The sequence below is a fragment of the Rhinolophus hipposideros genome, assembly GCF_964194185.1.
Source record: "Rhinolophus hipposideros genome assembly, chromosome: 7".
Lineage (NCBI taxonomy): Eukaryota > Metazoa > Chordata > Mammalia > Chiroptera > Rhinolophidae > Rhinolophus > Rhinolophus hipposideros.
In genome coordinates, this window is record NC_138053.1 from 12,396,201 (window position 1) to 12,422,815 (window position 26,615).

At 39.5% G+C, this 26,615-nt stretch overlaps 1 protein-coding gene across 3 annotated transcripts in view; it reads right to left on the bottom strand.

Annotated features, from left to right (window-relative positions):
- MEGF10 (multiple EGF like domains 10) overlaps positions 1-26,615 on the bottom strand; it is a 157,379-nt gene that overhangs the window by 56,377 nt on the left and 74,387 nt on the right. For all 3 annotated transcript variants that reach the window (XM_081052977.1, XM_081052976.1, XM_081052975.1), the window contains 3 exons: positions 25,573-25,665; positions 5,251-5,497; positions 3,265-3,385 (listed from right to left, as the gene is read on the bottom strand). In XM_081052977.1, coding sequence (XP_080909103.1) covers positions 3,265-3,385; positions 5,251-5,497; positions 25,573-25,665 — 461 coding nt within the window. The remainder of the gene's footprint in view (positions 1-3,264; positions 3,386-5,250; positions 5,498-25,572; positions 25,666-26,615) is intronic.

The window sequence follows — 26,615 nt, forward strand, 5'->3', positions numbered from 1 at the left end:
ACATTGCTGGGCCAAGATCAATAGGAAAGCTTATTTCCTGGAGGAAAAAATCAAGAGAGTAACTCAGACATGTCTCCTGACCCTAGAGGGTATCCATCTTGTCAGGCACTGTCATATTTATTCCAATCCTATGTGGAAAAGAATTAGATACTGTACCAATACATCTAGGAAATACACTAGTATTTTCTATTTCACTTGGCTACATGACCTGGGCTTGTAGCTTACCATCTATTTATTAGTGTTATTGTCAGAGCAAACAACATATCCCAAATAACAGGGATTTTAAAAATTGTTGGAAGCTGTCACTTTGTTCTCCTTCTCTTGAAAAAAAGGCAGACGTGGGCACTCTGAAATTGGAGGCTAGCAGACACCAGATGGTTTTGTAAATGTTTATTCTGGATAGCATAAGAAAATAAATTTCCTCTAACTCCTGGCTACACACAAAGGCAGTTGGTGTGCTAATTAAATCTCCTCTGTTGGTTTCTATCTATCTACAAACAGGGAAAGTTCTTCCACAGACTCTTGGAACCAAAACCCCTTTAAGAGATGACTCAAATCAATGCTTAACTGAATCATTTATGCATCAGGCATAATGCTTAAACTCTGAGAATCAAAGATAAGGTCACAACCCTTAATTAGCTGACAATGTGGTGAGGGAGACATATGTAAAAATAACTCTAATCCCCCCATTGGAACACCACATATTAACATGACTAAAGGAATAATGTGCTAAGGGTCAGTCTGTGGTAAGCAGGGGTCCTGGTGAAAATTCTACTCTCTCAGGGACTTACTCTGACTACTCACATTTTGTAATGGTCCCACGTAAACTTCAGAAATGCTGTTGAAATGTTTATGAAAAAGAAGGATTCATGTGAGCAAACAGTTTTAAGTAGGACATTATTTCTACTAGTTGAAATACATATGTGTGTGTATATGTAATAGGAAGACACATTCATCTTTGAAAAGCACCTAGGATGATAGCACAAATACAATGTTGTAAAGAGAAGTATAAGTTGGAAGCTCAGCTACACACGGAGAAAAAGGACCTGAAGCATTTAGTAAGGAGCATCTATCAAAGTAGAGGGCCTACGGTATATGAAAGGCTGGTGGAGAGGGCCATGTGCCCACCTACTGGTACTCACAATCCAAGCCTGTGGGTACGACTGTCTCACATCGTGACCCCAACCAAGAAGAAGAAAGTTTTAATCTCAAGATGAGGTGACTCTACACTAAATATTCACACAGAAGTCCTAGGAGTAGAAAGCCTACAGCTCCTCATTCAAAGAACACACAGTTCTCTGGACACTCTGCTACTCCAGCAAAATCCCTCCCTTACCAAGGACCAAGCAATGACAGGGCTGGCAAAAGGCTGAATATAAGAAATGAAGGAAGAGAAGGAGTCAAAGATAATTCAGCATTTCTACCTTGGGCCATTAAGAGAAAAATGTTGGTTTTAACTAAGATTTAAAAAAAAAAAAAAGTACAAGAGGAGTAGCCTTAGGACAGGCTTCGGTGTACGACAAGCTTGGTTTTATTAACATTGACTTTGATGGGCCTGCTTGAACCCGCTCAGTACTCCTTCAAGAGCTCCCTTGTTCGCCTCATCATCAGGCGCTCAATAAAAGGCCCCCTCGCTCTGGCCTTATTGCTTCATACGGTTTCTCCAGGCTCTGCCTCCAGAATCAGACCTTGTCTTGCCTGCTTACCATTTCTAACTCTCACCTCAGTTCAGATACTGTGTTTCCCCCAAAATAAGACCTAACCAGAAAATAAGCCCTAGCATGATTTTTCAGGATGACATCCCCTGAACATCAGCCCTAATGCATCTTTTGGAGCAAAAATTAATATAAGACCCGGTCTTGCTTTCGGGGAAACATGGTATTTATTTTCCACTTGTCCCAGTGGTCTGAACATCTGGAACTCTCCCTTACTTCCTATGATTCTCACTGGGCAGTGGACTCAGCTCTCCTTTGTTCTATGCCTATAACAAGGGCAAGACCACACCAGTTCCATCCCAGTGGCTCCTAAGGCTCCAGCTTGGGCATAGCCCAGACAGATAGTGGCTTCGTGTCTAAAGCTAGGCTGGGGTGTCCAAAAGGCTAGTGACAGATAACATGCCTGGGCTCAGGTGAGGTCAAGTCAAGATGTGGAAAAATCAGCAGGTGATTGTTAAAGCTATGGGTCTGGATGCAATTTCCAGAGAAGATTTATAATGAGAAAGGAGAAGAAGGACAAGACTGAAACCTAGGGAATACTGTAATAAAGTGGTATGTAGAAGAAGGAGGATTAGGAAAAGAGATCTTTAGTAAGAGAGGTAAGGGAGAGGGTTATCAGAGAAGTGGAGAAAGTTTAAGAAAGGGAGGTGGATGAACAACAGTGTCCAAAGCTTTGGAGAAGTGAAGCCCACGAGAATGGAAGAATGGAATGAGAATGGATTTGGCAGTTAAGAAGTCACTGTAACCCTTCATGAACTGCTTCCCTACAGCTCATGGAGATAGAAAGTAATCATGAAGTGAATTGCTCTTTTATTTTTTGTTTGTTAATGAAGGAAACAGACATTGGTCATTCATCTTCTGCCTTCCAGCACACATGTACAAATCAACTCAGAGAAAAAAGGATCAATATTATTTCCTGGTTTCAGAGAAGTCTCATCAGTAAGCCAGCTTTGACACTGTACATTCCATGCAACACTGAGCCGACGTGAAGCCACATAAAGAAAGAGCACTGTGGTCAAAGTTTGGTAAGTATGGTGAGTTATAGTTTCTTCTTGGATTGTCATACTAAGGCTCTGAGAAGTTCTGCAACACTTGGGAAACGTGGTTTACTTCAAAGTGTCTCCAGATTTATATAACCTGATAACTTAATTGACAGAATCATATAACAATGATTCTGTTGAGAACAATGTTCTCAATAGTGATCCAGAACATAATTATGAAAATGATTATTTAAATACATCCAGTGTTTAACAGCTCTGGCTGTCACGTGTAAGACGCGGGTATTTCCCTTGTATATCCTAAGGGGAAATGCAGGACAGATGGCCTACTATCTTTTCCCGTAAGGACCCTTAGTGAATTTCAAGTTCAGGATTGAATCACTTTCTACCTTCTCTGGCCTGAAGGATCCTATCTTGGAAATGGTTGGTTATTTCCCACTTTGGAACCTTTAACCATCAGTGTAACTTTCTTTTGTGCTAAAGTCCTCCACAGGCGTTTTCACTTGACTACCCCGAAATAGGTGACTTTGGTAGGGAAGAGAGGAGCTTACCAGCCAGCCAGAAGGGCAAGAGCATTCCCCGGTAACGTGATGACATACTCCTCCATTTTGGCAGGGGCATCTCTGCTCACATTGCGGGCCGTGCTTGCCAGGGGGACAAAGATCCTCACAGCTGAGGGATTAACGTGTGACAAAGGACACCATTATTTATCCAACCACACAACCCTTAGGTTCACAGATACAACAGCACCCAGGGCCCTAAAATAGACAAGTTTTTTCTGTTCAATAGTGTTCACTTCATTAACGTCAAGAGCATTAGTCATATTGGCTGGAAGGGTCTTGAAGGGGTCACCTAGTTCTTCCCTTTGTTTGGGGGTATTTTCTAATGAAACCATTTCAATTTGAGGAGCATCTGTCCTATCCAAGAGCACCAAGGACGACTCTGGTTGGACAAACACTCCTTGGTGACAGGAGCTTTCCATGTAACTTTTTAAAAAGCCCATGTGCTACAGTTGAAGTCTACTGTTAGTTGTGCCTTTGTTCTAAAGTCAAAGGAGACTGAAATGCTTGCATATCACCACCGACTTTCTGCATGTATTTTTCATAATCAATTTTCAGCATTCTCTTCTTCAGACTGACCAGTCTCCATTCTTTCAACCCCCTGCCCGTCCCATATTGTGTGAGTGAATCTTCTTCTCTAAGCTTTTGTCGTTTTTTTGCTCTCCTGTGAAATTGCTCCAAGTTTCCCAAAGCCCTATTCAATTGCGGCCTTGATAAGAACCGATAAAAGTAATATTAACAATTAAATAGCTTGAGATGATCATCCATTCTTCTGAAAATCAGGGCTTTCTAGGCTAATGCAATTTTTTTTTCTTCAGCTCTACTTTACAGCCGTACCACTGCCAGCAGGAAATATTTACCTAATCAGCCAGATTTCCCCCCCAAGTTTTAGTTGTGTGATTTACAAGTGTAATTTTCTCAGTAAGGAAATAAAATTTTTCTGTCTCCTACTTTTCTGGCAAATTCTTCCTCTTATTCTGTTTGCTAATTCAGACGCTCCTTGACTTAACAATGGTGGTATGTCCTGATAAACCCATCATAAATTGAAAACATCATAAGTTCAAAATGCATTTAATATACCTAACCTACCGAATATCATAGCTTAGCCTAGCCCACCTTAAACATGCTCAGAATACTTCTATTAGCTTACCGTTGGGCAACAATCATCTAATACAATGAATATGCTGTAGAGTATCGAATATTTGCCCTCATGATCACATGGCTTATTGGAAGATATGTCTTACAGCCACTGCCCAGAATCATGAGTACCATACCACACATCGCTCAGTCCAGCTAAGATTAAAACTTAAAAATTTGAAGTACAGTGTCTACTGAATGTGCATCATTTTAATACCTTCGTAAAATTGAAAAATAGTGAATTGAACCATTGTAAGTTGGGGACCATCTGTACAAGCAAACCGAAGAATGCCCTTCCTACAAAATAAAGTAGTGCAGGTGAAGTAGTTGCTTTGACACACTCAATAACCCAGTTAACCTTTTATCATGGACTATTTCCAACATCGTGTCCCTGTCCTCTTCGATAAGGCATTGAAGCCACCCAGTTTTATCCAGCTAATTTAATTTGCCACACAGAGCAAAACAACGTGGACCATTAACTGCCAGCTAGAATAAAATGAATGAGATTGTGGGAGAATCTAAGCGGAACTTCAAACCTGCGCCAACAACTCCAAAATATTGCTGTCAGTACAACATCCTGGTCCTCTCTATCTTAGCCCTGCTGGAAGCAAAGCATGGAACCTGGCCCTTAGACTCTGGCTGGGCTCAGATGTTCAAGGGTCCAACCACAGGCACACCAGTGGCCATCCCTGCTGAGCTCTGCATCTGTGCCTGGACTCCCGCCCTCTCAGTAACTCCAGGCAGCAACAAACACAGAAGCACAGGAGTATGATGGTGGCAGCAGCACGACTACAGAAGTTGAGTGAGCTCCACCACGCTGCTCAGCAGGATGTCACTTACAAGGCTCCAGTGTATCCCGGTGGGCATCGGCATTCCCCTGTGACGTGATCGCAGGTGGCGCCGTTCTGGCACTGGCATCTCTGGTGGCAGTCATTACCGTAGGTGCCCTGCTCACAGCGGTCCTCGCAACGCCAGCCCCGGAAGCCTGCAGCGCAGTGGCAAGCCCCCGTGATGGGGTTGCACAGGGCCCTGTTTTTGCACTGGCACCGGCTGCTGCAGTGAGGGCCCCAGTGATCCCCATCGCAGGCTGAGGTTGGGGAAAGAAAACAGTGGAAGGCATCAGGGTAAGGGTTTGGGTAACGACAAGCCCTTCAGAACTAGCTTTCCTCTCCCTCGGGGAGGAGCCTGATGACCCCTTCATCGCCATTCCTTAGCTGGGCCTCAGGGCTCCAGCACCAACCCAGGGCCATGCTTCACACACTGGTGCGCACACACTAAGTGAGACATTTCCTATCACTCCACTGCTTAAGCATAGCGACACCCTCCAACCCCATGCCTCTGCTCAGCCTGTTCCCTGCTCCTGGAGTGCTGAGTTGGATGTGGCTAGGGTAATGGCTGGGGGAGAGCATAAGTGGTTGTGGGGGGAGGGGAGACAGGCTAGGCAGATGGAAATGGCCAGCTCATGCAGGAGCTTTTACGAACACTAAGGAGTTTGGATTGCATCTTGTGGATCAGGGATTGGTAGTAAAACTATTTTAAGCAACGAGGAACAATGCAGATTTGCCTCCTAGTAAGGTCAGCTGGCTATGGTGTGAGGAAAGGGCAGAAGGAGCTGACCAGGAGAGGCAGGAACACCGGGCAAAAAGAATGGCAGGAGATCAGGAGATCCATGAGGGAGCCTGACAGTAATCATGAGGAGCAATCATGAGTAATCATGAGGAGCAAGATGGGACCCACAGGCAGCACTACCGACCCTGCTACAGGTCTGGGCCGAGCTCTCTCAAAGGAAACAGCAGATCTGCTTTCAAGGTATCAATCGAAAAATGTGTAACTGGGAGATAACCAGAAAAAGCAGGGAAAAAAATGATTAAAATGTTTAAATTCACTGACTTATTTCTAAAATAAGACAAACCTGAAACCAGAAATGGACAGCAAATAATGAAACAATAGGCCCATGAAACCAGGTAAGATAAAGGCAGAAAACAGCAATTGAAAGATAGGTTTAAAAGTGCTATTCTGAAGAAAAGAAAGAGTGGTTGCAATTTGAGTCAATGAGTAGGAAAAGTAGAGCAGGGGAAGAAGAAACACCCTCAATCTCGAACATTCGAAAAATTGTACAGAGTGAAGATAAGCAAAACCTACTCTTATTATGCATTGCCTAGCCAGCCATGCATTTATTTATTAATTAGATGCTATAAAATCACTAGGGAAAATGCACCCTGCTTAGAGTTCTAAGGATAAATTGCTTTTATGATAAAAAAAGTGTCGTTTCCTAAAAATGTTGTAACTTCAATAGATCTGGAATAAATTACTGGAAAAAAAAAGATAAACTAGGCACACAGCAAGCAACTCATTACACGTGCAGGATTCACCTTCCAATATGAGAACCTACCTTTCATTTCATAATTTCCAAGGTTTAAATGAATAATTCTGGTTTTAATCAGTACGGCTTTGGTCTCATTAGTACTTTAATAAACACACTTTAACGCAATTAAAACAATGAGAGAATTATTGAACCTAAAGCAGATCAAGAAAGCAATTAACTAAGAACTCAGAATCTTCTTTCATAAAATAAGATTAGGTGGCAGTTCCAAGATGATATTTAGGCCTAATTGTTAATCATATGAGTTGTTTCTTTATTGCCTGTGGATATGGATAAAGAAAATTTTCAATCGCAACTCTTTCAATCTAGGATGTATTCTTTAAAAAAAGAAAAATTGTCCTAGTATGTTCCTTTACATCCTCTCAGCTATCCCAGCTAGAGAAAGATCTATTCAGTTTTTAAGGTCCACCAAAGTAAATTACATAGTCCATTGTAACTTGGTTCATCAATCCTAAGAGTAAGGAAAAATCTTCATTCCACAGAAGTCAAATCCATTATCCTATAATTTGATCCTTTTTTCTCCTGTTTTCCTCACTGTATAGTCCACCCAGTTCCTCCCTGTTCTATATATTATAAATGATCTTATTCCTGAAATGTGAATGCATCATTGACCACGCTCTCTGCTAGACTAAATACTACAGCCCCAGTACTTTTACTCACCTTTAAAAAGTTATTCAATTTCTTTGCTAAACCCTCTCCAAAGTTTCCATATCCCTCTTAACTTCCAGGAGCCTTAGATAGTAAATTAAATATCCAGTTTTTCCTTATGTAGAATGGACGATTAATTGATACAAAAAACAACTTTAGCTATTAAGATTATCTTGATAAGATCATGGATAGCGAAAGGATTTTAAAAAAGTATGATGAGTTCTTCTTTCCCCACTGTGACACTGTAATACAAATGGGCTAGAACACATACATTTTACAGAATGTGTTTGTCAACCACAGAAGAGCGGTAGGAAGAGGTAATGAGGGCACAGAACTGGTCTCTCCTCTTCTCCATGGCCCATTTCCACATCCCATTCAACATCTTCTCTCCCAGCAGAACAGTCAGACAGAAACCACTTCTATTTTCTTAGGATTCGATTAAAAAACAAAATGAAAACCCTTAATATAGCTCACGATAGAAGCAAGTTTACAGCAGAAATTGATAACTATCAGCATCAAAGAAAGGGTTTCAGGCTTTTAAAGAAATATCATGCCGACATGGCTAATTTCCTAGCTATGTCTAAGCACTGTGGTATGCTTTGAAGTGACAGCCTGTCCCTTTGGGTCTGTATTTCCCTAAAAGGCCACTGATACATGGGCCTCACAAGTATTCACTGAGTACCAACACAGGCTATGCTGGGGTGGGGGTGGGGGGGCGGAATCCACATATAGAAACTTACAGACAAATAGGAAAGAAGTAGAATAAGTTGGGCACAGAAGCCTGGCTTGAAGTTAGACATCACTGTGACTTCCTTTCCTGATTTCCTTTGTCATATTTAACTACTTCAACACATCCATTTTTAAATGTGTCCCAGGGAGTTACATAGTTTATCGCATAAAAGCCAACTTTCTGCCCTGGTTACTACAAATGCAAGGGTAAGTTGACTGTTTAAACAAGAAGCAGAATTTGTTCTTCATGTTTAGTGCCAAGTTTAACAAATTACCATGAATTCAAGTGCTGTATTAGCACAGACAGTTTGGAGAGAGTCTGAATTCAAATCATCCAATCTCTTTTATTTAACACCTTACTCTAATCTCAAGGGGCAAGTGTTTCACTTCTCAAGAAAAAATGGCTGGGTTGGTTACTCCCACTGACCAGTTAAAAAAAACATGTAGTTAACATGGAAATAGCTTGAATATTTAATGGGGAAAGGTAAATGAATACAATTTTGTTTCAGATTAAACTGTTAAAAATTCAAATGTGAATAAGGCAGTGATGACTCATTTTCAGCTTCTGGTTTCAGCTCTGACTGTGCTAACAGCTAGAAATAGGCTATCAGACGCAATGTGCCCAGATCCCTGCAGATGTGTCAGGAGACAGCTTAATGAGGGTCTTCAGCAGCACGGACAATTGCTCTATTAAGCTCTCATAGTAAGTTCGAAATAAAAGGAATCTTATACTACTGAATAATATCAGAAGTACATAGTCCATGTTACAACCGTTAGTGACAACTGGCAGAGCACTGGATCCTCTCAAGATTACAGATTCACCAGGGAGCTCTCATGCCTATAACTTCCAACTGATAACCACAGTTTACATTCATGGGCCGAGTACTGAAATTCACTCCATTGATAACTCCTACCTACCTGCTATACTGGCCTATAATTCAAAGAAGAGCAAAGGAGTTCATGCTTTCTAGAAGTTTACAGTTTAGTGACAGAGACATCAAGTGATGAGGCAATAAAACACCTCTGATAAGCAGTATGGTGAGGATATGGACTAGGTACGATGGAAAATGCAGAAATGACACTTAATCACTGTTGGTGAGTCGGGAAAGGCTTCCCAGCTAAAATGACGTCTAATCTGAGAGTTAAAGACCATATTTACATAAAGGATAGAGGATTTATGCATACAAAGAGGAGGGACTGGAAGAGGAGGGAGGTTGTAGAAGATATTACATTCAGAGAGAATGATACACACAATCACCAAAAAAACTTATAAACAGCAAATGTTCATGAATTCCTGATTGGACTTCTACCCTATTGTATCATGACCATTATCATTCCCCTTAGCTATGTGCACAACAAGAAGTAAGTATAGAAATAAGGGGCGATGGAGAGATATTAGATATGTCCTCTCCCTCCATCTGTCCTCCCCATTCTTCTAAGCTCAGCCCAGAAACCTCTATCCTTCAGATACACTTCTCAGACCCAATCTGAGACGGTCTCTGAAAATGACATTACATACAGAGGGTGCCAAAAGAATGTATACACATTTTCAGAAAGGAAACAACTGTATTAAAATTGCAATACAATGAATGACTCTACTATTCATTTGATTAACGCCATCTTTTGAGTGAATGTCATACTCCACATTGCTACCATAATTCAATTCAATTTTGAAAAGTAATACATAGATAACATCTCTTAAAACATGAACATTTTTTGGCACCCCTGGTATATTCCATGACTCCCACTCATATCTCTTGAATGAAACTGAATTTCATAGGTGTTAAGACTCACTGACACCCTTTCTTGGTCTTAGCAGTGGTCAACAGAAGGTTTCATACAACCAGTCACCTGGTTGACAATGACAGTTAGAAGTATTCTGATTTCAGGGATACTGAACTGTGAAAAGCTGTGCCTCATGAGTCACAAAGTAAGATAATAGCGATGAGAGTGATGATAAGCTCTCCCTTTTCATGAAAACCAACACTCTGAGGCATTACTATGGGAGAGCAGATTACCGCTAATCTCTCCATTTTAGAGATTAGTCTGGAAAATTGTATCCAAAGCCCTTTATTCATAAATTCCTCTTTGGGAATTTTTCCAAAATAAATAAATGTATGTGTAACAACAATGACAATTCATAATAGTTAACTAATTAATAATACTTAGAACACGCCAATAGCCACTGTTGTAAGCACTAAAAATAGATGAACTCTCTCAGTAACCCTCTGAAGTATTGCTATCTTTATTGTATAGATGCAGAAACCATGATCCAGGTTACGTGCTTAAAGTTACTTGGATAGTAAGCAGTGAGGCACAAGACCTCCTGTCTTCAGAGTCTGCATTCTAAACCACTACATTTTACTCCCCACAAAGTTATAAGGGTGCTTATCCCAGCACTGTTTATAATAACAAAAAAATTGAAAACCTAATTTTCTAGTAATAGAGGACTGACGGAAATAATTTTGGTATAATCATAATGGAATACTACGCATCGATTAAAAGTGGTATTATAGAAGAATATTTAATGAACTTCAAAGATATTAGCAATATCATAATTGTAAAAAATAGGTTAAAAAATGATATGTACCATATGATCCAATTTTAGCAATCTATTAGAATGAACCAGATAAAATTGTCATTAATTGAGGTCAAAAATGGCCAAATATCAGCAATTATATATGGTTGAACCTAACATCTGGGGAAGGAGAGAAAAGAGAGAGAATGAGACAGAAAGAGATAGAGAGACAGATATTGAAAAGCTCTACAGTCTAATGGTACCATTGGGTACCTTTGGATCTTAAGAGTATATGTGATTTTTCTTTTATTCATTTGGATTAATTACGTTTTCTAAATATTATACAATGAACATGTATCCTTTTGGCACTAAGAGAAAGGCACAAAACTGTGTTTCAAATGGTTTGATCTGTTGAGCATTTATGTGGGACCAGGTTCTGTGCTCTGTGCTTTACGTACCTCTTTCCAGTTCTCACAGCAATTACAACAAGGTGGCGGTCATTATCACATTTAACATCCAAAGGATATTTAGGATGGGAAAATTTAAGTAGAACACATGACTAGTAAGTGGTGGGTGTCATCAGTATTCAAATCCAAGACTTTCTGCACACAAGAGTCCAAGCACTTTTCAGGAGACCATTCTGCTCCTGAAGTAGTGAAATTATACATTTTGGTTAACCATAATATCCCACAATTATTTTTTTTGGTCTAATATGATCTATTAAAACAGAGCAGCAAATGATCAGACCTTTCACGAGCAAGCTTATGGGGTCAGCCAATGACTCAATATTTAGGGGCAGTGAAAATAGGAAATTACCTCAGTAGTGAGAACATAGGGTGTTTCTTGAAAAGGAAATAAATTAAGGAGATGGTCAGATCTGAAGAGCTTTTGTAAGTGGATAATGATTCTATACAAACCAAATAGCCAGTAAGCTCACTGTGAAAATAGTATTGATGTCATTAGTTTTCAGAGTACATGGATCTGAAAACTAGGCCCACATGTTATCTGCACATTGTTGGCGCTCAAGATATATTTGGGGAATAAATGAAAGTGATTGTGAATTCAGGGCACTATAACTAACTTTCACAAGCAGACAGACATGTAAAACCATCATAACAATTCTAGGTACATTCTCATCTCCTAACCCATTTCAAATCCTCAGTCCAATTTTCCATGCAAAGGATGGGGAGAGAAAGAAGGGGTTCTGAGACGGTATGAGTTTCAAACATGAGTCAGCTTTCAGCAGCTATTTTATTTAAACCTCACAACAACACCCAATGAGGTAGGTATAATTATTCCAAATTTCACATGCCAAATGGTCTCAGATGATAATTTGCTCAAAGTCACTGAATGCTCAAGGGGCAAAAGCCAGGGTTGAACCCCAACCTACCAAGGTCTCCAAAGCTGTGACCGTCCCCCTCACCATACAGACCATCCTGAGTGAGTGACGCTCATCAGTTACAAAACTGATATCAGTGCACATTAACTGCTTCTGCCTGCTTTCCAAAAAGTGTTCCTTTAGGTCTTGTAGGACAAAATCTCACAGATGTTTGAGAAATAATCCTCGTTTGCCTAAAACGACAGTTCCCAGGTTTCAAAGTGTTAGTAGCAGGTTCAGAAAAATGGTTTTGATAAGGGATGTCCCAACATGTCTGCAGCCACACATGGTAGTAACAAAAACAAGGCATTAGGAACCATCTTTGAAGAAATGGGAGAGTTTAGTAAATCTCTTGTCTTTGTGTAGATAAAGAATAAGAAAAGGAACACAGACGTAGACAGAAATGCCGACAGAGATACTCAACAGAGGAAAGAACAAGGACATGTTAATACACAGTTTCATTCAAATGACTCCATTAAAAAAAAAAATAGTAGGGGGAAGGGAAAGGATGACATCACTTTTCCCTTTGAGAAAGGAGTGATGTAGTAATGTTTACCATCAAGTTCACCTTGTTATGAAATTCATCCATCACCATCTGGCTCAAGGAGGGAATATAATGATTAGACAGACCTGGACTCCATCCGAGCCACCACTGCTGCAGAGCCGTGGAACCTTGAGCAAGTCCCCGACCTTTGCTGTACTTAATTTTCTTTTTGTAAAACAGGGATGGTGGAACGTACTAATTACACAAAAAGTACTTGTTGTCATGGGTGACACACATTGGAATATCTACCCAGGAAAAAGAACACTCTAGAAAAACATCCTCCCACTGTATATGACACTGGAATAACAGGCCTGTTGTTGGTTTGTATTATTTGTTTGTCTTGCATGAATCATTCATGCCAAAAAGGACAACTTGGTTCTCACAATGCGAGTTTCAAAAACAAATTGCTCAGTAACTCCATGAAATAAAAACAAGCCCTGGGATCACCCTTTCATCCCTTTTTATAAAAGCCAATTGGAAAAAGCTCAGGCCTGCAATGAAACCTAGCGTTACCTTACATTCTATTCTTAATTGCCAATTAAAAACTAGATTTAGAAATTTCTCACTTGTATCTGGAGGTATAGGCTGGTACATGGGGCCCAGAAATGTAAAAGGAGAAACTGAGACATAAATACATTAACTTCTTAGTAATCCTTCCCTTAGCATAAAAAAAAAAAAAAAGAAGAAAGAAAAGATGGGCATAAATAAAATCTGGAGAATCTGGCCATAGTAGTAGGCACCCATCCCAATGGCTTAATTTTGCCTCAGGTTATCTATGCCCACAAGACCACAGAGCAGCCTTGAAACACACTTTGAAGCAAAAGTTGCTTTTTTAAAGCAATTGGTTCTGAATCACAGAGAACAACAAAAGTACCCAATTCTGTTCTCTTGTATTAGGTCTAAACAAACCCCAGATGAACTGAGCAGTTCAGTTTTTAATTGCTGTTGTTTTTTTTTTTGTTTTTTTTTGTTTTTTTTTGTCTTGGTTTAATCTAGGATCCACTAGATTAATCCATTAGGATCTAAGAAGTCAAACTGTAGAACTATACAAGGTTTAAGGACCTTGTGGATACATCTCGACCACATACAGCAGGAAAATGTATTGAAACTCGGAAGTCAAGTTTATCATAGGGAAAGTGATGTCAGCTTATAATACATAACTACCCTCACCGGGGTTGCTGTTTGAAGTAACTAAGACTGGAAGTGCCCTTGACATACAAATGTCAAGTGTCTGTTCAGATATATCAGTCAGCTACACTGACTTGAAAGTATATTTTTACATGGAGTCTTGCCATGATGTTCTCCAGTGACTTTAAACATAGGAAAGTTTGTGCCTAGAAGAGAAATTAATAGCAAAGAAAATTCAGCCCTTCATATTCTAATATATAGACAAAGCACACATAAGTCACTTTCAAGAAAATATCTTTACAGAGTGAATGTCTTTTAGAAGAGAACCAAATAATTTTCTGCTGCCTCAAAGGATTTAAAAAAAACGTGGTTCTTCCTGCAACGTACACCCTTTCTTTCTAAGCCTTGGTTCCTTTGGGGTCTTTTATCTCCCGTGATTTTGTTCCCTATGCTTCAGACTAACAAGGCTATGGTGTATAATTCCCTTTGTTAACGTAGAAGAAAAGACCCTCATTCAAAATATCACGTGCTTTAGAAAGAAAACAACTTTGTAAAGCTTCTCCATCCATGAAGAAGAACAATAAAAATGTATTTTCCAGGTCCTCTGAAAGCACTAAAACCTCACGTCCTTCACATGTCAAAAAACCCGCTGGAAAGCTGACAGAGTGCCAACTCACTGTGGACAGCCACCCCAGTGCTGTTTATATTAATATTATTCTATGCCTGAGAGAGGACCTTGATTGTTCTGTCAAAACTGCTCTCTAAGTGAATTTTCAAAGCAACATTTGTCATTTTATAACTTCAGTGTATGCTTATATCAAATTACGAACCTGCAAAAAGGGCGTGAAACGTTTATTCTTTAATGTGTCCAAATATAAATGTTGATGTCTGTCTATCAGAGTGTATTGATGACCTTACTCACAGTGCAGGAAAACCTCGAGGATATAAACTGTAGGCTGTGATTAAGTAAGGGATTTGGGGAGGGATTACATTTATTCGCTGAAGTCAAAAGAAAAATAAACTGAGGAGCCATGCTGGGATGTCTTGCTTTATTTAAAGTGTTGCCATATTTTTGTTCTTTTGCTCATTTATTCCTTCATTAAAAGTGCATTAAGCATCTTCTATGGCTAAGTTCTGCATGTTATAGCATTGACTACTTGCTCCTGCCTAAGACATAGCCTATAGCTAAGATCGTATTATCAATTGGAAGAGACTGGCCCACAGTGAGACTTATCAGAAAAGAATGTACTCAATGTTGCAGCGTACAGGATGCTTGAAGAATACACAGGACCTTTGGGTACCGTACCTTTGGGCCGAGGAGAAAAGGGATAGTAGATGGCTTCCGGAGGAGGTGGGGCTTGAGGTGAGCATTAAAGGATAAGTAGTAAGGACCAAGTACTGAGCAAGTACTTAGCATCTTCATTCTGGACGTGAAAGGCCAAAGGGCTGAGGTCTTAAATAATCTGTTTAAAATCCCACAATGAGAAAACTACTCCTCAAACCCTCAATGCCAACTGGATGGTCTGAAAAATGTATTATGGTTTTCTTGAGAGAAAAATAATTAACTACAGAAGACTACAAGTAATACTACAGCAAAGGTTCATGAATCCACACCTAGAATTTACTGTTGTGAACATTGCATCACATTTGCTTCGTTATTTAACACAAGAAATAAAACACTACAGATAAAATCTCCTTTGTCTCTTTTCTGCCTGGTTCTCATTCTTTCCCTACTCTTTCCCCACAGATAACCACTATCATGATTTTAATGTGTATACTTCTAGTTGTGTGTAGAAACATATTGTATTATTTTATATGTTTTATATAAAACGCATATATCAGTGTGTAACTTGCCCTTTTCACTCAATATTATGGTATTGAGGCCTACTAATATTGATACATCTGCTAATAAAGCATAATACTACATAACGGATTTATAGAAATGAATGGCTATATAGCATTCTACTACGTTAACAGCTTCCCAAAAATTTATCTTTTATCATATTCATGGCCATTTTTAGTTTTTATTTCCAAATTTTCACTATTACAAAGATGCAAAGAATATATGGTACATGTATGCAAGGGGGTTTTTAAGGCATATAGACACATTATTAAAAAGTAGAAATAAAATTACTGGATCGTACGGTGTTCACAAATGAAAATTTTACTCTAGAGACTGCCAAATTTCTCTCTAAAGTTACTCTATCAATTTATTCTCATGAGAGGGGTGTATGGAAACTTCCTTTCACATCTTTGCCAACACTTGATATTGTCAGATTTCTTAACTTTTGCTAATCTGAGGGTGAAAATGACATTTTGTTTCTTTGTTATGCATTTCACTGGTTTTTGCAAAGAATCATATTCCGATAGGCTTATTAGCCAATGAGGTTTTCTTGCCTCTGAATTACTTTATTGTATCCTTCGCCTGTTGTAAAATTGATAGTTTTTTTCTCTTATTGATTTGTGAGAATGCTTTACATATTCTACATACTAATCATTTGTTTTATATATTGCAAAAATCTTTTCCCAGACTCTTGCTTCTCTTTTAACTTTGCTTATGGTATCGTCTGTCTTAAGTAAGTTTTTAACTTTGATGACGTCTAATTATTCTAAACAACTAATTTACAGCATGGATAAATCTGATTTATTTAATACTAATTTTACAACACAAAGTTTTTTTTAGTGGCTGCTTTTCTTTACTATATGAACACAAATTCGCACTTATAACTAATATCAAGTTCAAATCAATTTCATTAAAATTTAAACTTTCTTTGGAAGTTACTTCTACTACTCATGTGGAACAGTAGTGAGTAGTAAAACTATTAGGTTTTCACAGAATTTTTAGATGATACCATTCATTTGTGGTCTAAGAGTGAGGGTCTTATAATCTCTACTATTTATTGGAATAGTCTTCATAGTGTTACTACTTTCTACCCTGTATTAGTTTAATACATGTCAAATACGATTAATGTGCTCCAGCACTCAGATGCAGATGTTCAAACTTTAAAATGTCAGCTAGGTTTTTAATGAATTAAAAGGTATTTGGACTAAAGAAGGAAAAACTGTGATTTTTTTTTTTTTCTTATTTGCACTGAGGAAATTTTCAAGTATTTAAAAAAAATTCTTTGACACAACCACAAACAATAAGAAACCACACATAGTCATGAAAGACGTGTGTGTCATGTGCCGCTGTGTTGGCTCTGACTCCTGATAACTCTGTGAATGAGGGATGCCCAAAATGTCCTGTCCTCACAGCCCTGCTCAGCTCCGGTAGACTCAGCCTACGGCTTCTGTTAATCCATCGCGTATTTGGGCTTCCTCTTTTCCTGCTGCCTTCCATTTTTCACAGCATTATTGTCTTTTCTAAAGAACCCTGCTTTCCCATGATGTGCCCGAAGTTGGATAGCTTCAGTTTTGTCTCCAGTGATATTTATGGCTTAATTTGCTCTAAAATCACTTACTCATCTTTCTGGTACTCCACGGGATCCACAGAGCTCTCTTCCAACATAGTATTTCAAATGAATCGGACTATAAACTAAACCAAAGCACTTAATTTCAGGCAATTATTATAACAACATAACTCCAAAAGATGAGATGTACATATTTCTACAAAAATCAGGCGTTAGCCTACCCCATTTTACAGGTAAGGTAACAAGTGAAGCTACAGGACCACCTGATACATACACTATCTTTATTTCACTCTAAGCAGAACGGCCAGGGAACACATTATTGCTGTCAGAAAATAGTTGCTATGTGATTTGAAATAACTGGCGGCCTGAATTTCTTTGCTTCATTTCTTCCTGTTCACACACCACGTTGGTACAAATTAACAGCTAAGCTCTATATTGTCATACAAAATTTCCACCATGAGAAGTAATGTGAGAGTTTAGATGGCAGATGGTTAAGCATTCCCCACTCAAATGAAGGCTGACTTGCAAAACCTTTCTTAGTCTTGGGGCCACCATTTCAGAAGTCACAATCCCATGTGCATGATCATTTTGATGCTTATACTACAACGTTTCCTCTTTTGAGGGGAGGAGCTCCTACATCCACATCTTCCTGAGTTCATCCAGTGCCTCTTGCCTGCTTTCTACACTTTCATTACAGAGGCCAGTTTATGGGCAAGGAATCTTCGGCTAAGTTATCAAGGATGAATGAGCTTACATGGCACATAGACAAGGTGAATGCTGAAGCCACAGGAGCCTGAGTCCCCTGAACGCCACCAAAGGAAAGACTTTAGGCCACGTCCTTTCTCTACGAGACCTTTTACCGCTTTCTCTTAACTTTTCCTGATACTTTGCTTATCTATTTCTGTATGTGCTTCCAGTTCTTCTATTAAACTGAAAGGACTTCGAAAGAAGTGGCAGAGTCTCACTCATCTCTTGTATCTCATTTGTTAATATGCATTACTGCTCCTGGAACACTTATGCCTTCATTCCTGCCTTCCACAAATATTTACTGAGCACCTTTGTGTGTACCCAGCACTGTGCTGGATGTGAGGTGAATAAATGAGCTAAACAGCAGTGAATAAACAGACAAAAATCCATGTTTTCATGGGGCTTACATGCTGGAGGGGAAGAGAGATATAAATAAATAAATAAATAAAATTTAAATAGTGCCATAAAAAAGTTAACAGGGAAATGTGGTAGAGAGTAATGGGGGAACACCATACATGGAGGGCAAGAAAAGCCTCTCGTGCTGGGAGCACTTAGACTGAAACCAACTTGACCTAAAGAAGATCAATGTAAAGATCATGTAAAGATCCAGGGAGATGAGTCTTCCAGGCAGAGGAAATATCAAGTGCAAAGGCAGCAAGAAAACTATTGGGCTCCAAGAAAGGAAGGCAGAGGCTGAGCCGTGAGATACCCACAGCAGCAGTGGGATGACCAGAGTTCAGGGAGGTAGGGTGGGACAAATCCAACAGGGATTGGTAGGTCAAGGTGAGGGCTATTGAGTGTATTCTAATTATAAAGGGAAATACAGGGGAGTTTTGAGGAGGGGAACAGCTTGCTCTGAAATGCATTTTTACAGGTTGCTCTGGTCCCACTAGAGAGGACTGATTTCAGTGGGGTCTGAGGAGATGAACCAGCAAGGAGACTATTGTGATCACCAATTAAAAGAGGATGGTGGCTTGGATTTGCGTGACAGTGGTAGACATAGTGAGAAAAGGTTGCTTTTGTTATATGCTGAGATTGAATCGAGATGAGCTGATAAACGGATGTGGGGGGATATTACACAAAGCAAACCAAAAAAGTTACAAAAACAACAACCAAAAAAAATCAGTAAATGATGGGGAATGGAGTTAAATAACATGACAGCCCAGCCTTGTCTTTAGAGCTACAGCACGTGACTTCATTAGCATGTGTAACATAAATGTCATGTCTCAGTATGCCAGAAGGAATATAAACCCGACACAAATTCATCTGGTAAGGACAGACAGCCATGGTCGGAGGTTGGGAGTAACACACACACACGGCCACACACACACAAACTGTACCAGGGCTGTGTGGGGAGCCTCCTGGCAAGCGACAGGGAACAGAGAGAGGCTCCTGCTGGCCTGCAGGATGAAATGAGATGTCCACAGACAGCCGCCCCACCCATTGCCCAGTTCAAAGACTGGAGTGATATGAAGTCTGGGGGAAGCCAAGTTTGTCACACAAGAATATGCAAGTAAGTGCTGAGGCATTATTGCGCTGCCAGGCACAGTGCTGAGCACTAAACAGGTATTATGTCATTTAATCCTCACTAGCATAGGAAGTAGATACTCTTATCCTTATTTTAAGCATAAGGAAAGTGGGACTCCGAAACAGCACAGAAAGGAAAGCAACAAGGGCTACTGTGGTTCTACTCCAACATGGGGTTGGGGTGGGATGTGAAGGAGGCTCTCTGCCCCTCTAGAGAGTAACAAGGAACCACCCAGATTTGAGATTCCTTCAGAAAGGCAAAACCAGCAGTTTCTGTTTGTAACCTATCAAAATATTGGGGCAAGTCCATCAGTGAAATTACTTCCAGGCAGTTGTGATGAACCATTCCGAGCTCAGTCCTTCTCACCCATCACCCATGTCCTGCCAGGGAACCCCAGTCATCTACTCTTATTCTTGCTGCTCCATCAACCTGATTTCTAAAGTAATTCTGACAGAGCCATGGGTACGTGAATGGCTTGCACAGAGGACAGGGCTTTGAGTGACTTCTCTCCCCAGACAACATCGATCCAACTTTTGTGTCCAGTCAATAGACCTTTACAACAAGCCTTTCTGGGGAATAAGTCAGCTTTTTGTGCCTTACAATTTCTGGCTTGTATTATCCTTCAAATGCATTCCCTGACTCGAATATCCTGCAGGCAAAGTCTTATTACTTACTCCGTGCTACACAGCGTGTGAGCTTTAATATAAAAGGTTTCAGTGCTCCTAACGTGGTCTCTGAAAATGTTTGAGCTAGTCTTGCCTCCAAGGCATACTTTCACTACTTCCAACTACATTTAAAAAGAAATGCTATTGGTGACTAAATAAACCCCAGTTTGGATTTTCTAAACTAAAACGCATTTCCACTGGTGCTTCTCTTTGGTCCTAACGTCAAAAGCCTCGGAAAAGGGCATTTGAAACTTATTTGTGGGCTGCTGGTTGATTTAGGGCTTCCCCACATTTTTTTGGATATGCCCTATAACCAGAGGAGAAATAAACTTCTCTACAGACGTTTAGAAAATCATAAATAGGATTAGATAGGTTGAGAGAACTGATGTGTTCTTGCTACTCTTACAAAAGTTTTAAAGGGTTTGCCACACAAAAAGAAGGTCTCAGGGATTGCATATATGTGTTTGTTAGAGTAAAGCACTCATCGAATCACAGGCTTGGAAGGGATTGTAAACACAATCTGGCCCAACATTCTAAATATTACAAATGAGTCCAACCAAATTGATGTCATTTTAAATTCATCATCTCTAATGTCAGTGTGCCCTCAACATCTCCCAGGAAATTTATTTTAATATTTGTCTGCTGTTGTCAGACTCGGCTTCCTGCTCTCACTGCCCTCAGTGTCCCTGGTCACTTTCGCTAAATCTCCTTTCCAACTTCAGGAGGCACCATACCCTTGGGGTCGAGTTCCTGGCTCTGAATGAGGTGAGAGTCTGTCTCCGCCATTTACTAGACTTGGGAAAGTCATTTAATTTTTCTGCGTTGCCATTCCCTGATCTGTAAGATAAGAAGAATTGTAACCATCTCACTGTCTGTTGTGAGCATTAAACATCATTCTCGTAAAGTCCTTACAACGATGCTTGGCACATACTAAGTGCTCACTTTTAAAGGAGAACTGCTGTCATCCTCATCAACACGACCCAGCTTCTGCTCCCCTTAGTATCAGCTGGTTGTCTCTCCTCCCGGTTTACCAAGAGAAGAAAGGTAATCAAATATGAACTCCCTTGGATTCTCTTTCCCTTGGCCCACAAGCACCCCGATTCCAGAAGCCTGCTGCCATCCTTGCCAGCCACTCTTTCCTCTGCATTCTGCTGGGAATGCAAAGTACTTCTTCCTGCTCATCATTTCTGGGGATCCATGCCAGCCCCCAGCTATCTTCTCAGGAGCCTTGTTCCCTCAGTTAAATGATCCTCTCTCTCAACTGAGTCTCCAGCCTCTCCCTCTTTTCTTTCACCACCCTTCAGCCTCCAAGTCTTTTTTCACCTTAAAATACAAACAAAAGCAAATAAACACAAAACTTTCTCTTAAACCTACATTTGTCTTTTACTAACTCCCTCTTGGCTCCTTCTCGTTGGCTTCTCAGCTAAGTTTCTGGAATAGTCTGTATTTTATCATCTTTTCAGTACGCCGTACCCCATAGCAACACATTAGGCCCTTCTTGTCCACCCAGAAAACCTCTCGCTACTTCACCAACTTCCATTTTTAGCTTCCTCAATCCACCTCTTCTAGTGAGGCTATTCTCTTTCCCAGGATAGGACAGTCACACTGCTGTCTACTTTGCTCAAAGGCTGAGCTTGTCCCACGTGTGCTTCCTCATCCCTAGTACCCAACGCAATGCTGTGCACACAGTAATTACTCAGTGAAAGTTTGCATCATGAACACCTGAATGGTCTTCTCAGAATCATACAGTACATTCAATCTAATTAAATGAAACAAACATCTACTGTGCTTCAAGAGGCTAAAGAGATTAACAACACACAGCCCCTGCCCTCCAGGAGTTGTTTGTCATACACTGCGGGAGGAAGAGGAATAGAGAGTTGATGACCAGACAGAGAAATTGATGGGTGGAAGGGAGAAAACAGAGAGACAGAGAGAGAGAGAGAGAGAGAGAGAGAGAGAGAGAGAGAGAGAGAGAGAGAGAGGAATAGAGGAAGGAGGAGAGATGGAGGTAAAATAGATTAATGTCATATAGGGTAGGGTATAAATTAGGATGCCAATAAAAATAAAACGTGTGTGCTTTTTTGAAAAAAATAATTTAATCCAATTTAAAAAGAAGCAATATGTCTGAATCTGGTCAAATAAACCATGATTTCACTCCAGGGGAACCACCTTTGTACAGTTAGTTCTCTGACACCCTGGTTTTTTATACAGAGAATACATTGAGACCCAGAAACACTAACCATATATCACATATTGGAATCCTTCCTTCCACTGACAAGGTAAACAGATTAAATCTCCAAGGGAAGCCTTCGTAAACCTGTACATGTGAAACTTTCTGTTAATTCCTTAATCTCCCATGGATATTTTGAAGGAAAGAAGCTACAGAGAGACAAGTCTGTGCAACAGTTATCAATTTATTGCCATCTGGTCATTTTAGGCTCTTATTGTAAATAAAAGGAGTTACTCCTTTGCCTGGAATAATTGATCCTGATTTTTAAGGAAAAACTGGATTTTTAAGGAAAAACATCAGTTTTCCTTAAACTGATGTTTAAGGAAAAACGGGACTTAGTGACTTGCTTTCCAAAGAACAGAGTAGGGAAAGGGAAAAAGTAACTTTTTGTGGAGAAACTTGGCCAACACTACATACACATCAGCATGTGATGAAGGTTAACGAAGTGATGACATCATTATGCCATCATATGAATGTCACGATACCCCTGATATGATGTAATGAGAAGGGGACTTCAACTCTGTGGTATTCTTTTCAAAACCCATAACCCTAGTCTCATCATGAGAAGAACATCAGCCAAACAGAGACTGGGGGACATTCTATAGGTCACCTGGCCAGTTCTCCTTGAGACTGTCAAGGTTATGAAAAACAATGACTGTGAAATTGTCACAGACCAGACAAGACAGGGGAGACATGACAATGGAATGCAGTGTGGTGCCCTGGATTGGATCCTGGAACAGAAAGAAGACATTAATAGAAAAGCTGATGAAATACAAATTAAAGTTTGGAGTTTATTTCATAGCAATGTACTAATGTCCATTTCTCAGTACGGCAAACTACTGGTACGATGTTAACAAGGGGAAAACCTGGATGTGGGTATATGGGAATGCTCTACTATCTTTGCAACTTTTCTAGAAATCTAAAATTGTTTCAGAATAAAAGGTTTTCTTGAAAAAACAATTATTGTGGTTTCTGTCTCCTGATTGGACACTGCCTGATACAAAGAACTAATCTGATTATCAAAGCAATAATTTTATGGATCTAACTTGTATCATCAAATATAAGGATAAAACTAATCTGGAAAGAGGGGATATAGAAATTGAATCCTTGAAAATCAGGCCATTCTAACTCGGCTACTCAGTAGATTTCTAGAACATGCATTTTATTTCATGAAATAATATTCCTTGAAATAATAATTTCAAGAATTATCTGGCCAATAGTAACTAAATTACACAACTCCTAACGAGAGATAGTGGAGTAACTACCACAGACAAAACCCCGGTAACGAGACCCAGTGCTGGAATTCAAAACAGCATTTTCTGATGTGCTTCCAAAACGTGTCAGAAAGGTTTTTCTCAGAACATCTTTGAAAACTTCAGATATCTGGCCATATTTATTTATGCTTTTGTTCATCATAAGTAAGCCAAAACATGAGTTATAGAGAATAAACTAGAAGTTGCCTCAATACCATCTTCCAGAGTTGAAAGAGCATGTTTTCTCAGTATTCTAAAGGCTTCATTCAAAACTCCATATACTCTAAAACAAAGCAGCTTATATTTTTCTAGATCTAAGGCTTAAACTTCAAAATAAAGCAACAGTTTATTTTCTAGAAGACCTAAATAAATTCTAGAGAGACTGAAACCCATGTAGGCTTTTCTTTTGTTTACACAAACACTCTTGTGTCTGATCTCTTAGCTCAAGATAGGCTGCAGTTCTTCTGAGACAAAGTATGAATACAACTGAAATTACTCCACAGCTTTCTTGCCCTGGAAATAGTAACAAATCTAATTTTCAAACGACGACTACATCCACTCTTCTCTTTCCCACCAGTTTATATAATAATGTATTTTTTTTCCCTCAAAATGTGTAGGCACAACTGATTTTTAAGCTGGAAAAGTTAATGAAAGCCACATCGCATTTGCGGTCAGTCGGCCAGAAAAATGGACAGGAGCCAAATCCCACATCCCAAATCTTTTGCCTCAACAGCATGTGAACAAAATGCCCGCTCTCGTCTCAATCTCCAACAGAAGCAAAACAAAACGCTGCAAGACATTTACCCACTGGAATTGGAAACCTCTCAGTGTCTCTCTCTCTCTCTCTCTCTCTCTCTCTCTCTCTCTCTCTCTCTCTCTCTAAGATACAATAAAAAGACTCTCACACAGGATGTCTGTGCACAGACAGCACAGTACTACCCCTGGAGATGCTGTTTTAGGGACAGTCAAGAGATCACAACTCTAAAACAAGTAGTTCTAACCAGATAAAGAGTCATCTCCTGATTCCAAATGTAAGGAAGTAAAACTTCTTAAAGCCAGCTTATCTAGATGGCTTGAAGTCCTTTTGGACTAGTTTCAGAATATTATTTTGCAGCGATGAGGACAAATTTGTGCTATCCTGAAAGTCAGCTAATTTTTAAAACTATTATTTCCTTTCTCTAAACATAATGGTTCATGCATTATAATTTAATTGTACTTTGATTCCCTCCCACATTTCTCAAGGCAAATAGAAGTATAAAGGAACAGAAAGTATACGCATTTACACTCGCAACAAGTGAGCCAGAAAACTTAACTTTCAACTGTGAAATTTAGAAAAGTAACTGTATTTATTACATTGCATTACATCATTTAATACTCATAGTAAAGAATACAAGATTTTAAGTGCAACCCTCTTATAGTCCAAAATATAATTATTTTAGAATTATAATTCTAACATAACAGACAGATTACATACTATATTATGTTTAATTTCATACCAAACTGTTCATGAATTTTCATTTATTACCAATGTTTCTCCCGAAAGTTATCTCCGCGAGTATTCATTATTTGCATCTCAGAATGCAGAGATAACTATGCTAAGCATTGAAAAATATCAATTTTACTTCTCCGTTTAAACCAACAGGTGGTAAATTTTAATCACCAAGACAGTATCATAGGCAACTCAACAAATTAAAACACAAGTTAGAATACAATAGCTGTGTTACCACCACTGCTCTACTCTGGAAAATGCATTTGTATTTACAGAAGTATCAGCATCAGATTATTGGAATCTCCTTTCCAAGTACATTTCTTTATACTCAGTTAGAAAAACAGTTCTGTATATGATACATTCACAGATGTAAAAGAAACTGTTAAGGAGATGGGTCTGGAATCCACAGCATAGGGATGAAAAGGGAAACCCATGGCTCACGGTAATCTGCAGACAAGGAGGCCCATACGGCACAAACATCCCCAGATAGACACCAGCAGCTGGAAACTTACCACTCGAGCAGTTGGTCCCACCCCAGCCAGGCTCACACTGACAGGTGTTTGGAGCAATGCAGCGGCCATGGACACATTTGTCAGCACAGTGGGCTGTCAGGGAGAAAATCAATCAAATGAGGAGAGTTGGCACGAGAAAAAAACCCCAACAACACAGCTGTTTCACATCCCAGTCTCAAGTATCACTTAAAAACAACATGCATGCTTGATAATTTTCTTCAATCCATTCCTCGGCCCTCTGACAGACTGTGGTGTAACCAAACAATTCCTCTTCTTATTTTGATTTCTCCAAATAAATTCCTTCGTTTCTACTATTTAATTCGACTTCACGCTGAATTAGGAAAGAAGTTTCAAGGAAAATTGCCTAATCCACTTTTTAAAAAATTATCAGGGACTACCAAATATATCCTCTTTGTTTCGGGAGAAGCCTATGCGCATGTGAATGCAGAAACAAACCACAAAGCAAAATATCAGAAGTCCGGGCCGACTGAGCAGACCGAGAGGTATATCCCCTTTATATAACAGCTTCACTAGAAACAACAGTCAAATTTCTTTGTGCACATGTTATTCACAACTATGACATGGCAGAATTAGATGCCCTTGTTCTATTTGAGGAGAATATACACAAAATGTTACTCAGGTGTTTAAGAGTAAATCTCAATTTCGTCTTTCATTAGTAAATATCTTAGGTGAGACCCAACCCATAGAGGTGAGGAGTATCTTTGCCAACGTGACTGGATTGGGTAATCTGCTGATTTCTAAAGCAAATTTCGTTGGGCTGAAAGAAAGGGATCTCAAAAATATGCGGTTCTGAGCATTAATTTTGACCTTAGTGCCACTTACATTAATTAAACATTTTTTAAAATACCTGGATATGTGAGTAATTGTGAGAACAACTTGGAAGAGTTTTGATTAAGGTATTCCAAAAATTTATATAAAGATGGGTTAAGATGTACTATGCTTTAGAGATACGTTTTATTAATTCATGTCTTATTACAAAAGCAAAACAGGTCAATTGTCCAAATATAAAAAAAAAACAGTAA